Raw genomic sequence first — 15,621 nt, 5'->3', positions numbered from 1 at the left:
ACTCCCGCGATACCATATATAAATTCTATTAGGGGATTTCAATGCGAAGGTAGGACGAGAGGATATTTTCAAACCGATTATAGGGAACGAAAGTCTTCATAAGGAAAGTAATGACGACCGTGTTAGACTCGTGAACTTTGCAACATCCAAAAACCTATTCGTGAAGAGTACAAAATTCCCACATCGCGACGTTCATAAATACACTTGGACATCACCAGACGGAAAACACATAATCAAATTGAACACGTTTTAGTAGATAGAAGAAGATGTCCGGTGGTTTAGAGGGGCTGATTGTGACACTGATCACTACTTGGTAGCAGCGATAATAAGAGAGAGATTATCGTAGAATAAAGGTAATATTCAATGTCCGAAAATAGAGAGATTCAATTTAAAGAAATTAGATGAGAGCCAGGTAAGAGAGGAATACCAGATTGAAGATTCGAGTAGATTCTCGGCTTTAGAAGATTCGGAGTGCACTAGTGTTGAAGGATACTTGGATTAAAATTAGAGATAGCATTAAAATTTCAGCAAAAGAAATATTGGGACACGCGGAAATACGTAGGAACAAACCATGGTTTGACCAGGAATGTATTAAACTAGCAGAGAAGAGAAAACAGGCAAAATTACGTTGGATACAAAATCCGAATGCAATAACTTTACAAAATTTCGTAGACATCAGGCGGGAAACTTCCAAAACTTTTAGAACAAAGAAACGCGATTTTGTGAAAGCTAAAATTAAGGAACTTGAAGATAATAGTAAAAATAAAAACATTCAGGACATGTATAAGGGGATAACCGAATTTAAGAAAGGCTATCAACCTCGTGCTTATATATTACAGAAAGGTGACGGAACAGTCCTCACTGATACGGATATCATCTTAAATAGATGGAAAGATTTCTTTGACGATTTGCTGAACACGCAGCCAAAAATTATTGTAGTGAAAAGGAGATACACACTGCAGGACCATATATTTCAGAACCCAACCGAATAGAAGTAAAAACTGCTATAAAGAAATTAAAGAAACATAAATCTCCGGGTGTAGACGAAATTCTGTTTGAGTTAATTTTAGCTGGAGGCGAAAAATTGTGGAACAAGATACACAAACTCATTCGCCTTATCTGAAACAAGGAAGAATTGCCACAAGAGTGAAAAGAATCAATTATTGTTCCAATTCACAAGAAAGGCGATAAAACTGACTGTAATAATTATCGAGACACTTCTCTTCTGTCAACATCCTATAAAATCCTTTCAAATATTCTATTAGCAAGATTGACTCCATACGCAGATGAAATTATTGGAGATTATCAATGCGGATTTAGACGAAATCGATCAACTATCGACCAAATATTTATCATTCGCCAAATACTCGAAAAGAAGTGGGAATGGCCTGAAACAAGGAGATGCGTTGTCGCCATTATTATTTAACTTTGTTCTGGAATACGCTATAAGGAAAATCAAAGATAGCAACCAGGGCCTAGAGTTTAACGGTTTTCACCAAGTTATGCTGATGATGTAAATTTAATAGAGGGTGATAGGAGAACAATAGAAAGAAATGCAGAGATCTTATTAAACGCTTGCAGGGACATGGGTTTAGAAGTAAATGCAGAGAAAACTAAATACATGGAAGTGTGTTGGGACCGTAATACGGCAAATTATGGATGCGTTAAAATATTAAATAATACTTTAGATAAAGTGGATACTTTCAAATATCTAGGATTAATATTAACAGACGAAAATCATATTCACGAAGAAATTAAATGTCGACTAAAAGCAGGGAATTCTTGTTATTATTCAGTTCAAAATCTCTTGTCGTCGCGAATTCTGTCGAGGAATTTGAAGCTAAAAATATATAAAACGATAATAATGCCTGTTGTTCTTTATGGTTGCGAAACATGGTCTCTTACTCTGAAAGAAGAACATAGACTGAAAATATTTCAGAACAAGATCCTGAGACGAATATTCGGACCCAAGAGGAACGGGAATGGGGAATGGCGGAAACTTCATAACGACGAACTACATAATTTATACGGTTTGCCAAACATTGTTAGGGTCATCAAGTCTAGGAGGCTTAGGTGGGAGGTCATGTAGCTAGGATGGAAGAAAGTAGAAACGTTTTCAAAGTCTTGACTGGAAGACCAATCGGAAAACGACCATTAGGAAGACCTAGGCGCAGATGGGAGGACAATATTAAGATGGATCTCGCAGAGATAGGAATACAAAGTAGAAAGTGGATCCAGTTGGCTAAGGATAGAAGTCAGTGGAGAGCTTTTGTGAACGCGGCATTGAACCTCCGGGTTCCATAAGCCATAGAGTTATATATATATATATATATATATATATATATATATATATATATATATATATATATATATATATATATATATATATATATATATATACTTATTGAGATGTAATATAAAAGAGAGATACTAGAGAAATACAGGAGAGTAACGAAGAACATGGTTTGCTTACTGACACGTAGTAATACCACCTAGGTTACTTTAAATTTTCTATAATTGCTTATAGAAATTGCTCAAATGGACATAATCAGAACTGCAACTTTTCCTAAAACTACGGCTTCAATTTCCTCATATTGATTGTGTGTGTGTATTGAGAGTATTTAACGCTAATTACTATTACAGTGAAATTTGTTGACTTGACCACCTCTCTAAATGGTCACTCGCACCCATTATTATGGAACCTGCATTTTTCCATAAGAATTGTGTTATTTAATACTCTAAAACTAAGTCACCAGTCTGACATGGAAGTTGGCCGCATAGAAGTAATATCATCCCTATTCTATTACTGTTAACTTCACCTCTGTATGTAGAACTCCTACGTCATCTTCGTTTGTTAGAAATCCTTTCGGAGCATCTTTCATTATTGTATGTTTCAGTAGGTCAGTATACTCTGTTTTTATACTCTACTAGTCTTCGGGTAACTGGTGACTTCACCTTCCCACATTTGCTTGTCCTACGGCCTCACACTTCTTATATCTACAAGATATCTCTAATCTTAAGGGATTTCGACATATGGCCAGCTTATTATAACAATTGCAACTTCCACCCTTTTTCTTCCCGTCTAGGGGAAATATCAAAAATCACTGGAACACGTCTTTGAGTATTTTAAATGAAAAATCTAAATACCAAATTTCACATCTTTAACCTTAACGAATTTCGAGATATGGCCATCTAATTATAACAATTGTAACCCACTCTTTTTGCTTCCCTCCTTTTTTCCCGCTCTTCTAGGACAAATATATATAAAACTCTGAAACACATATCTAATTATTTTAAATGAAAGTCTAAATACCGAATTTCCTGTCTCTAACCTTAAAAGATTCCAAAATATGGACAACTCATTATAGTAATTATAATTCTCGCCTCCTTTTTCATAATCTCTTTTTCTTCTCTTCTAAGCAAAATATCAAGGAATACTGTAAGACGTATGCAATTATTTTAAATGAGAAATCCATGTACCAAATTTCATGTCTCTAACTTTCAGATATACTGACTTTGGCCATTTATAGATAATAATTGCAACACCGCTTTCCTCCTTTAGCTGTCGAATTTCCAAAAATCCTTCCTTAGTTAGACCTCACATCACAAATCCCTTATTCCGTGTCCAAATTTCAAGTTTCTAGCTTAAGCGGTAGTCAAATTCATCCCAAACTTTTGCAACCATTTCTGGATCTGATCTGACATGCGGGAACAACTACCTTTTATGGATTTCCCTTTGCACAAAAAATCCGTCTCGGAATTTTTTTTATACCATCGTCTAATGTTCTGAACCGTAGGAGTTTTAACACCAGGATATGGTTGACAAAATTCAGGTTCAACAGTTGTTACAGATTCACACTTCCGACATGCGTAGAATGCAAAATTCCGTTGTGCAGTCACCATCCTGATAAACATTAAGTGATCAGTGAAGAAAGCGGCTTATTGCAACCTACTGGCAACTCCATGAAACTTGAAAGAATTCCTTCTTTCCAACGGTTCATTGTTGGTTCAAAGTGGATAGAAAGCTACATAGTTCTACATGATTACGATTATTTGAAACCAGATGATTCTTTTTGAAACGCGTTGTATGCAAACTAATTCATAGATATTGAATAACCGCACTAGAAATGCTTACATAATAGTCTAATAGATTATACTTCCAAATATATTTTTCTGTAAGTTGGACACTTTTCAGTTGAACCGATAGTGACGTAGATAGTGACGTAGTGCTGTATCTTCATCCTACAACATGTATCGGTGACGACTAGCAAGATCGCCGGTCATTGTTTTTCTCCTTAATACATTTCATCTCGACACATTGTGCACTATAGAATCATTTTTGACGAGAAGGATGTAACATGAACAATAATGAATATTCGTGTCTATGCACCTATTTGTTTTTGTACTACAATTGACTAAGTTAGCCATTCAACTACAGAAATATCGATTTATAAAAAATACTACCGTACTGACATTTCGACAAGTAAAATAGAAGTACTATTATTGTTAGTGAATATATACCTGATACGCACGAGTTCTATTACATAGATGAAGTTAAAAGTTTAGTCGGTATTATATAATTAAGCCCTGCTTTAAAAATGTATTAAGTATTCCTATATTAGCCTTATAAATGCTTATGAAGCATAACATTTCAATACATTCGGGAGGTAATTAATAGTACAATTTTGATATTTATTCCACAATTAAAATATAATTAGGATTAGAAGAGAAATAATACAAGCTTAAATTCACTTTCTATTGTAACACTACTCTTACAGTATATTACTTGTACTTATCTATTTTAATATAACGATTATATCCACGAATTTAGAATAATTTACATTTGTGGTATTGTCTTTGATGTCTTATGTTTAAATCTCTGTTTCCAAGGGATGCTTTTCAACTGATATTGGATTTAAAAATCAGAAAAGTGGACTTATTACGTTCTATGAAAATGTGACTTTTCCTAAACTGTAGCTGCTTATGGGCATAAATAGTGGTCATATTCTGTATATTTCCTTTTCTTTCGTGATAAAGCTTTCACCTATTACCCTATGTAAACCAATGGCATCTCTTGTATCCTTTTTTTTTTCTAAACTTGACCTTCATGTCTTCTGTTCAATATTCAAAATATAATTTTTACCATTATGTGTAATAATTCTGTATTTCTCGAACTATTTTAATTTCGATTTCTTTTTTTTTTTTTAAACGGAATTAATACACTCTGCAAAGAAACATGAACTTCATTATTTCCGTGCCATATGTATCATAACGTATGTAAAACGGTTTTTCCTTTCACGAGTTTCTTGATCAGTTCAATAGGTACATTATCATTTTCAATTCCTATTCCTCAAATTTCGAAACAATTGTTCGAATTTATCCTTCATTGAAATGAAAAAAAAAAAAAATGAAATGAAATCTTAGTTTTACGTCCCACGTTATACCGGTTAGACTAAAGCAGACGATGATTAATGAGAAATGAATGAAATGGTGGAATGAAGAAAGTGGGAGGAAATGGGAGAACATCGAGAAAACCAACGAGCATGGTGTTTGTCCACCACAAAGTCCACACGGTGCGAGCTGGGATCGAACCAGAGACCCCAAGCACCGGAGTGAACGCTCTACCACTGAGCCACCGCGCCCCGTTATCCTTTATTATCGTAAACATTTTGTTGTCTTGACTAATTTGCTTTTATTCACCTCAACATGTAGACTACGCGAACTGTTTCTATTCTCGTACAAAACCTAGATTTATATTCTTTCCACGTAACTAGCTATTTTTCTATTATTATTATTTTATACTAACACATTTGTCCTTTCTTTCTTCTATTTCAATTAATTTAATTTTCCGATTGATGTTTTCATATTTTCTAACTTCCCTGGCTTTGTCGGTTTTCCTTACTAATTGATTGTTAAAATTCTTATACACCCGTATTTATTTTCACAATGTGATCATATTTCAAAAATATATATTTTTTCACGCGCTACCCTAGCCAACTGTTTCTAAGTTGGTCACAAGGAAGCGGGTAAGGTTAGATTTACATCGAAGTTGCACCACCCGAGTGTGACGTAATGTCACATGGTATTATCATGGGTTCAAAGGTGGAATAAAATGAACCCTGCGGAACATCTAACCCCCTTTGCTCGCTAACGCTCGCTCAGCTGTTTCGTAAAGTAAGTAAATAACTTTTTTATAAAAAAAAATTGTATGTGCAAAGTGGACTAATTACCACGTGACATTACGTCACAACCGGATGGTGCAACTTCAATGTAAATTTAACTTCTACACCCCGAGGAGGCAATGAAGCGTATGCCTACCGTTCCCCCTCCTGGTGCCTCCGGCAACTCATCTCTAACTCTTCACTACCTCCTACTACCCCTCACTTTGCGAGGGCCCCACTTCTTACTCCCCTATTGCTTTATAATTTCATTTTTTATAAGGGCTCTCAGAAATCTCTAGGTAAATGGTAGAAAGAGCACAATTTATGCATTATATATTACGTACAAGGACAAATGAGAATTATCTTCATCTTATTTTAATGGTACAAGTGTTATGAAAATTTAAAAAAAAATATATTAAAAATTCCTTGGGCCGGGTTCGAACCCAGGTCAAAAGTGATTTTCATTACTAGCACGTTCGCTAGCATACTCGGCTATGAGGACCAACAGCATTGGGCGTTTGACTTGTGCCATATGTATGCTACGAGGCGAGAAACGAGTAACTTCAACCAATCAGAACTGTGTATTTAGCTCCTATGGCTAGGCTCGAGCGTGATAAAAATATATGCGTTTCGATAACGCTCTTTTCTCTTTTTCTTTAACACTACTACAGTATTCCATACATTGCTAATTCTGTTTTGATCCTGATCTTTCCAATTTCTTTTGCAGCTTGTTATATTCCAACCGCTCAGTGGTTTCTGTGACCATTCTTGCTGTATACTTCTTTTCGAATTTCAGAAAAAATCTATTATCTGTTCTCCTATCTTTCAATATATTAATATCTTACTTTTTGAAGAGCAACATACTATTTGCTCCAAGAAGAACTTTCGTGTGCTAAAAACTGTTTCTTTCTTTCCTGAATCACGGCATAATATTGTAAATATGTCTATTCATCTGTTGTGGATTTCCAGTCACTGTACTACCTTCATGTCTTCCTCCTACAACTGCATTAAATTCTCCCATAATGAAATATTTATGCACCCTTGTTTTCTATTTATGATTTCTTCTAATTTTCGTAATTTTTCTTTTGTATCATGTTCGAAATGGTCGGCACATATTGTTGTATTATCATTAGATTTTTCTTCTGAATCTGATCATCATTATTCTGTCATTCACCCCTTCTACTTTTGTCATGTTCTCTTTCAGTCGCTTTTCTAAAATCATTCCCATACCAGTATGTCCTTTTTTTGTTCATTATTTGAATTGAACTTCCTTAATATTTTATAGTCCGCTGCAAAGAGTTAACTTAGTCCTTTTTCAAAGAAAACACCAAATTCAGTCATCACGTTTTAACTGTTGATGATCACCCACTTATACTAACCAAAAACTGAGCTGAAGAGAAGTAAGGAGATGTAAAATATTTCAAATTATATTGTAAAAAGCGTGTGTAAATTATGTAATTGGTTCAAGATCGTTTCTATTTATGTATAATTGGTGTGTCCAAGATTGGTTTTATTTATGTGTAATTGGTACGGCCAAGTTTTGAGGTAGTGTGTGTAGGTGATTACCAGCAACCAGTGGTTTCTTTCGAAAAGGACTAACAAATTACATGTAAAAAATCTTTGTCAGGCCGGGGATCTTCATGTCTGAGAGCTTATGGCAACTGGATTGGTTGCTGAAATCACACGAGGAAAATAATCATCCGATTAGAATCCCCAGTTCATATATAAAAGATAGTGGTTATTACTGCTGAATTATATCTAAATTTCACTGTAACAGACAATTCTGCTTGCCTCTATGCACATACAAATGTTGGCTAAAATGGTTTCTTCCGTTCCCTCTTTACTTTTACACCCGACTGATAAAGACACCTGAACGTGCTGAAAACGTTTTATAATTAAAATCCTGTCTGCAAAGAGATAAGTAAACGTAACGAATTTGCAATTTACTACATTTCATAAGCCATCTATATCTTACGACAATACAAAATATAAATCAAAAAATACGAGAATACAAAATATAAATCGAAAAGTAATTGTACACTATTTTGTGCCATGTCGAAACTAGTAGGCTACTTACGTTTATCTATTTATTTATTTTGTTAGGTGAAGCAACACCATCAAGGCACATACAAATGCACACCGTATAATAATCATGGTACGCAAGGTTCATCAGATCCGATTGAAGTATTAGTGAGAAAACCCCCTATGTTCATAGTAAAGCCAGACAACATATATGAAGGGGAAATTGGCGATACAGTGGAAATACCTTGCGTCGCTAAGGAAGCAGAAGGCACACAGAAACCAACAATTCATTGGGAAAGGGTAAGCTTAGTTTCAAAATTTGATATCTAATTTAAATGTGTATAACTACGTTCGAGACGATTTGATGTAAGACTTAATATAATAATAATAATAATAATAATAATAATAATAATAATAATAATAATAATAATAATAATAATAATGATAATAATAATAATAATAATAATAATAATAATAATAATAATAATAATAATAATAAATCAGTGGCAATGCCCTAGATGAAGGCTTGTGAATAAGGATATTCTACTATTTTATTTACAGGTACAAGGAGTTCAACATCCTTGTTTAAGCCTCGAGGCTAAGAGAGAGACTGTGATGATGATAATGAAATCAATGATGATTATCAATGAAGAAAGTGAAAGGAAACGGAAGAACCCGAGAAAACCCATACATATGGTGTTTGCTCACCACAAAGCCAACTTGGTGCGAGATGTGGTTCTGCAAATTTGGTGTAATTTATTTTCGCGTTCTGTATTTTCTTCTATATTAGAAATTATTGCTTATGATTTTGACTATTGTAGTACCAAAAATAGCCAGATTGTAATACAGGCTAAACAAGAGTGCCGATTCCAGAGGGGGCCGGGTGCCCTGGCCCCCCAAAGCTCATGTGGGCCAACGCATTGTATTTATAAATATACAATATTTGACATAATTTGAATGCATAATTTGTCTTAAAATCCTCATATATGCCTTCTGCATTTGAATGGGCCCCCAAATTTACAGAGAAATCGGCGCTTTTGAGGGTAAAATATATAATTTTTCTACAATTTGGTTGAGAATCAGGCAGGTCTTGTTGTTCAAATAACAAATTTAAACTCGTACGAGACTAGTATAGCTACATGGAGATCTGGCACTTTGGTTTCAGGGTTGAAACTTTTTACATTGAAAGTATCGTGAAGAACTACTATATTTATTATATTATGGAATGTGTACCAGAAAATTCGATATAAGAATTTTCCATGTAATGATTTTCCGTGTATATCTTTATCAACCAGCCTGAAGTTTCTTAGATTACTCTAAAGATACCTAGCATACATGTATGATTAATATGGTCCGAAGCTAGATTACTTGCTGTGCACGATTCGGATTAAACTACTCGAATTAAACTATCTTGAAGCTTGTAACCTTTAATAACATTATCTTTATTATAACATTTTCTAAGTACCTTTTAATGCTTAAGTATGTGACCTAAAACACCTATTTCCACTGCATGGATATAACAGAATGCATGCGTTATGCACTTCCTAGAATACCTAGCTAAATATTTCGAGTTGAGTTAAGTAATCTTATTCAATAACTCAACTACATTCTTCGAAGGAAATAAACAAAGTCCTGTCACAGGAAGCGTTAACTATAAGTTGTACAGGAAAGTTAAAAGCATGGACTGCTGTGTCGTTTAATTTACATAACGTAACTCATAAGAGTTTCACTCCTTAAATGAAAGCTGCTTACGTTTCTAGTTTATGTTAGACCTTAGGTATATATATGTTAGATCTGTAGGTCATTTGATCTTTCTTAAATGCGTTAGTTGGATTTCATTTAACGATTAAGCTTGTGTTCTAAGCTATGAATAGAAGAATATGGTTTAAAAACTTTAAAAAGAATTATTAAAGAGTAACGGAATTAAATACATTAATTTGCTTATCCTATTATATGAAGACAAAAATTCGTGGGTACATTATTACACAAGAAGTTATCAAGAAAATTCTTCTTCTTCTTCTTCTTTTTAAATAGAGATTTTTCTTAGTCACTGTTTCTTTCAAATTTAGGGGCGTGTCATCATGTAGTATAAAAGTATAATTGTTTGCAAGGTCTATCTGCAATTGCAGATTCATATACAATTTATAAAGCTCTGTTTAAAAGGAAATACCTGAAATAGCTAAGTAGTATCCTTTGAAAATAGTTTAGGTGCCTAATTAATCAAAACATTTTAAATGTAATATTATTTTACATTACTATAAACCAGAAATAACATTTTTCTGTATATTGTTATCAATTATGATATAGTGCATCTAGTTTTGAACTTACGATTATGCTCATAAAACAAAAGAGCAATTTTGGAATTAGCAAAGTAATGAGCTTGGAATAATTTTAACATTAAATTTGTATTCTATGTTCGATTTTTAGAAACGAGTGGTTTTCTTCAAGACTCTTTTCTCTACCTTTTGCGTCAGAAATTCATCTAGTCTGATGATTTTTGGTGAAAAGAACTAAACGCCTCCTTTTCTGGATTTTTCATGAATCTGACATTTGTTGTAAATGTGTTTATCTGTAGTTTGTTTAGATTCTACAAATTTGACTAACACGTCTTTATATAGTAGAGTTTTAACTGTGTTTTTTTGCATCTTTATTGTTCTATTGACAAATGTTGATAATAATGATTTTGTTAAGTGTTTTCTTATAACTGTCTTAATAATAGAATAATGTCCATATACGCTTTATATTCTTAAATTAAAATGTAACATGAATCATCTCTAAGTACTGTTACCGTTTTATAGATAGATGGTATACCACTTGATCGGAACAGGATCAAAATAAATGGAGGCAACCTGACGATTGAGGGCTTGCGACGAATGGATTTTGGTCACTATCAGTGCGTTGCGACGAACGAAGTGGCCACCATAGTCACTGCAACAAAGTTGATCGTAGAAGGAGCTCCAAATTATGCACCCTATAATATCTCTGTCAACTCCAGCGACTTTGCTGTTACTTTAAAATGGTTACCAGGATTTTCAGTTGCAGATAATTACAAACAGGATTACATTATATGGTAAATTTATTTCTTATGTTGAACCATGGTACTAGTTTTCAGAATTGGAAAAAATCTTGATTTAACTGAAAACAGTTTCCTGAAAAATTAAGACAAAGGAAAGTTATACTTTGAAAATTCTGTCAAATGTTTACCTGTCTATGACTACATGGAACTAGAAAATATTTATTTATAACTTCACTTTGAATTTTCAAATTTATAGTAAAGGAGCATCAGCTCATATGGAACATCAACTTGAAAGTACAGTTGATTTATGAAATCTGAATAATACATATCATGCTGTCGAAAGCTCTCTACTTGCACATATAGGTGAAATCTTCCCTGAATAAGTTTGAAAGAAAGACTCAAAGAGACGAAAAATATATACTTATGTTCACTGTGATCTTCCAATCCATAATGTATGTTTTAGAAATGAAGATATGTGTTTTATTTTTATTTTATTAGACGGCGTTACTAGTCAAAATTTAGTAGATTTAATGGCAATAGTATGGTTAATTATTTTCTACCTGATCTACTAATTCAGAAATTTTATTAGGAACAATACTGTATGTAGCTATGACCTATTTCCATAGGGATTGATCGTTAAAAATTATGAATAATTGATCTAATGTGGGTAGAATTAACTAACTAAAATCAAATTTAATTGCAATAAATTAACAAATTTATTTGATTTATAATGATACATATTTGAGAAGAATTATAATACCAGAAATTCTTAGCATTCGGAGCAGAAATAAAGAGACAGACTTAGAAAAAGAACACTGGTTCCAAAGTAGTATTTTCCATGTCACAATTCTTCTTTCTGATTACAAAACTTACAGAAGGAATCATAATGCTACAACTTCAACTAAAATGACAAGATACATTCTACTTTCTGGCTTTATTCAATGTTTAAAATCCTTCTTTTGTTTAGGGTTCGAAGTCGGGCTTTATTTCGAATTTACTCTGTCTGATGAAGCATTTTACATACCCAGCAATATCATGAGAGTAACAGTGTTGCCAATCCAACACATAAGTATATTTTTCAAATGGCACTATGTCAAGTTATTATATATTTTAAATCTATATATAAAAGAAAACATACAATACCACATTGTTATTCGATGTTGCAAACAAAGAATCCTACAGTACCATAATCATTAAAGTTTTGGAAATTTCTAGAACAGTAATATCGCTACGAAGACCAAAGGCATGTTCCTGCCTAAAATACGAATATCTAACACTTCAACATGATATGAGGCATTTCGTACAAACAGGAACAAAGTTACAAGGGATTGAAAATTTAACTTTTTATAAAAAGGTTTCGTTTCGAAAAGGAACTGGACTAACATTTTAAGTATTTCACCCAATCAATTCGATGATATCAAAAAGACGAAGATGTAATAAAGTAGTATAGAGAAATTTGAAATCTCAAATCGTTTTGAAGATATTTAAAAAGTGGAAGAGATTTAAAGATTATTTAAAAATGATTGTTATTTTCTTTTGCTTTTACAATAGTACAAAAATATTTTATTTTGGTAATTGTAATTACAAATTGTCGCAATTACATAATTTTGAGCAAAAGTTGCCAACTTAACTTTACCAATATTTATCATATCTTGGGAACGATTTAAGATATCAAATTGCTGTAAACGGCTTTATGATCTTTATGTCTTTTGTTTTCGATTCAGGGGGGCACCCAGGGGGGTCCACCGGGTCGGAACCTCCTCCAAAAATTTCTAACTTAAAATACATCTGTACACTTTCTCAATAAAACTATACTTGTTTAACAGGGAAATGATTGATGTAGCATGAAAATTTGATCTTACACTTCATCTGTATACTTTCTCTTATAAAAACAATCTAGTTCTATTATTTTTTCCTGAAAATATAGGTGGAAATATTTTACAATTACTTATTATCTTTTCGGGTGCAGAATAATACCCGTTCAATATTACATAGACCTATTGGATCCCATTCAATACTACATAGACGTAGTGGCTTGTAGTATTGGACACCCCATTCAAGGCTTGACCACTCTCAACAAAAAATTCTGGGTGTGCGCCTGACGTGATTAGATGTAATATTTATCAAAATCATTTTTCGAAATAAACTCTATCTTTTTAATTTTTTTTTTTAGTTCCTTGTAATTTTGTTCCTATCTATTCGAAATATGTCTTATCCTTGTAGTTTCTATACTAAGGTGCATTAAATGTGCATGCTTAGTCAGTTTCGGTTGCGTTATTACTGTTTTAGAGGCCACTGGCGTGTAAAATTTGAGGGGGGGGGGCATCCAAGAAAGTGATTTAAATGAGGCTACCTAGCCCAACCTATTTATTATCTTCGATTTTATTTGTTACCTTTGTGCTTAACTTCACGAGCCCCTAAGATGTATCAAGAACTCTGATATAATCGTTTCACAACCTGAATAATATATTCCAAATAAATATAATTATTATTATTTATATGTTATTCCGTCGTTAGTAAATAAATTAAATTAGAGTAAAATATTGCATATTTTGTACTTCAAAATATTGGAGGGACGCGTCCCCCTCGTCCCCCTGCCAGAGACGCCCATGTTAGAGGTGTCCAAATTTTGGATGTATGTGATATTGTAGCATCCTTAATTTGCAAGTTTTCGCTTAAATGTAGACGTAAAATGCCATTTGAAAAAAATAAAACTTACTGTAGATTAGCAACATTGTTAATCTAGTTGTATTGCAAAATATGTAAAGCGATTTCCCACTATTGATGTTTTCTTCGTACAAGGTGTCAGCGTTTTCTACCTATTAGTTTAGAAATTATAAGAGCGCGTCAAGTAAAGGACCTACTCTCTTTATATATTCAGATAAGCAAAATAATGGAAACATCTGTATTTGCAACTCGTAAAACGTGTAAAATTGTATGAAAACTGACGGCATAACACTAGTTTGGCCATTTTTCGTACGTCAGATGGTGTAGCACGAAGGCGTGTGTTATAGTTTTCAAACGCTTATGATGCACAATGGAAAACCTCTCTAGAGTTTCAAAGAGGTCAATTTGTGGCTGCGTGTATAGTTGGTGCACTGTATTAATATATTTTATAAGTGTGTGAGATAATTTTGAACTGTTGTCCATTGGTTCAAAATTCTCTATGAAATTCCATGTTTTTGCCTAAATATTGTACTTATTAGCCTTATATCGATGTTAATGTCGTCCCCATAGGTATCGAGAAGCTGGAATGAGAGGTTGGTCAACCATTCCTGTAACTCCGTCAGGAAGCAATCAAATCACTATCAATCAATTGTATCCTGGTACAAACTACGAGTTTCAGATTGTTGGAAAAAGTGAATTGGGGGATGGAATGTTTAGCAAGATTATTCCAGTTACAACCAAAGGTAAAGAGCGCAAATGATAGGTTAGTTATTACTTCACGAAAATACTATCAAAAAATAAGAAAAAATATCTTTTTAATGTATTATGCAAATGTATTATTCAAAATATAGTTATAGTTGTAATTTTTGCTTATCAAACAGATTAATTATTTATATACACATACTTACTGCATGTGTATTACATGTAAACATAAGAGTACAAAAATTGGCATTCACGTAACAGATTTTTTCCAGTGGCGGCTCTTGAAGGAAATCTTATATCTACAAACTAAGGAAAGGAGGCTTAAGCTTCAGAAATCTGTAAAGAAGTATTGGTACATTCGGTAATCTTTCTTCCCATACATATCTTTTAATTTTCTTTTACCAGTATGATATCCTTCAAAAGCTGCCACTGAATTTTTCAAGCAATTCTTCGTTTATATACGAGTAAGTGTTTTTCTTTTTCCATTCTCTTGAACGTTCCTCATGTTTATTGTACCTTTCCGTATTTGCTATTATTTTCAGGTATTTAATGATAATACTAGTGTTTTCTCGAAGATAACACTACTCATTAAATACAAAACGTGAAAGTATAATTTTCACAATCGACTGTAAAAGTAAGTGTTTTCTTACTTATAAATCAGTGGCTACTTTCATCTTCAAATTGTTCGCTGACTTATAGACGAGTGACTGCTATTATCTTCAAAGTGCTTACTTACTTATTTATCAGTGGGTGCTATCATCTTCAGTGTTTGCTTACTTTTAGATATGTTGCTGCTATCACCTTCAAATTGTTTGCTTACTTACATATCAGTGGTTACTATTATCTTTAAAATATTTGCTTATTTGTAGGTCATAGTTGCTATCATCTTCATAATTGTATCAGTGTCTGCTATCATCCTGAAGCAGTGTACTTTACTAGACGACTGGAAGTATTTCTGGAATTCGACTTCCGAAACAATGAGCAGTATGTTTAGTAATGCGCTCTAGCTTTCCGAAGTGTCATCAAATCTGTGTTCTTTTAAGAACAGTTTTT

The 15,621-nt window shown here is 33.2% G+C and overlaps 1 protein-coding gene across 1 annotated transcript in view; it reads left to right on the top strand.

Annotated features, from left to right (window-relative positions):
- Positions 1-15,621, top strand: part of LOC145690289 (protein turtle-like) — a 66,655-nt gene that overhangs the window by 41,781 nt on the left and 9,253 nt on the right. Inside the window, exons 5-7 of the mRNA XM_081765056.1 lie at positions 8,265-8,483; positions 10,982-11,253; positions 14,437-14,609. Coding sequence (XP_081621182.1) covers positions 8,265-8,483; positions 10,982-11,253; positions 14,437-14,609 — 664 coding nt within the window. The remainder of the gene's footprint in view (positions 1-8,264; positions 8,484-10,981; positions 11,254-14,436; positions 14,610-15,621) is intronic.

Source organism: Thermobia domestica, chromosome 7 (assembly GCF_964235325.1).
Source record: "Thermobia domestica chromosome 7, izTheDome1.hap1.1, whole genome shotgun sequence".
Taxonomy (NCBI): Eukaryota; Metazoa; Arthropoda; class Insecta; order Zygentoma; family Lepismatidae; genus Thermobia; species Thermobia domestica.
The sequence above is the reverse complement of the archived record's forward strand: the minus strand, read 5'-3'. Positions and strand labels throughout refer to the sequence as shown.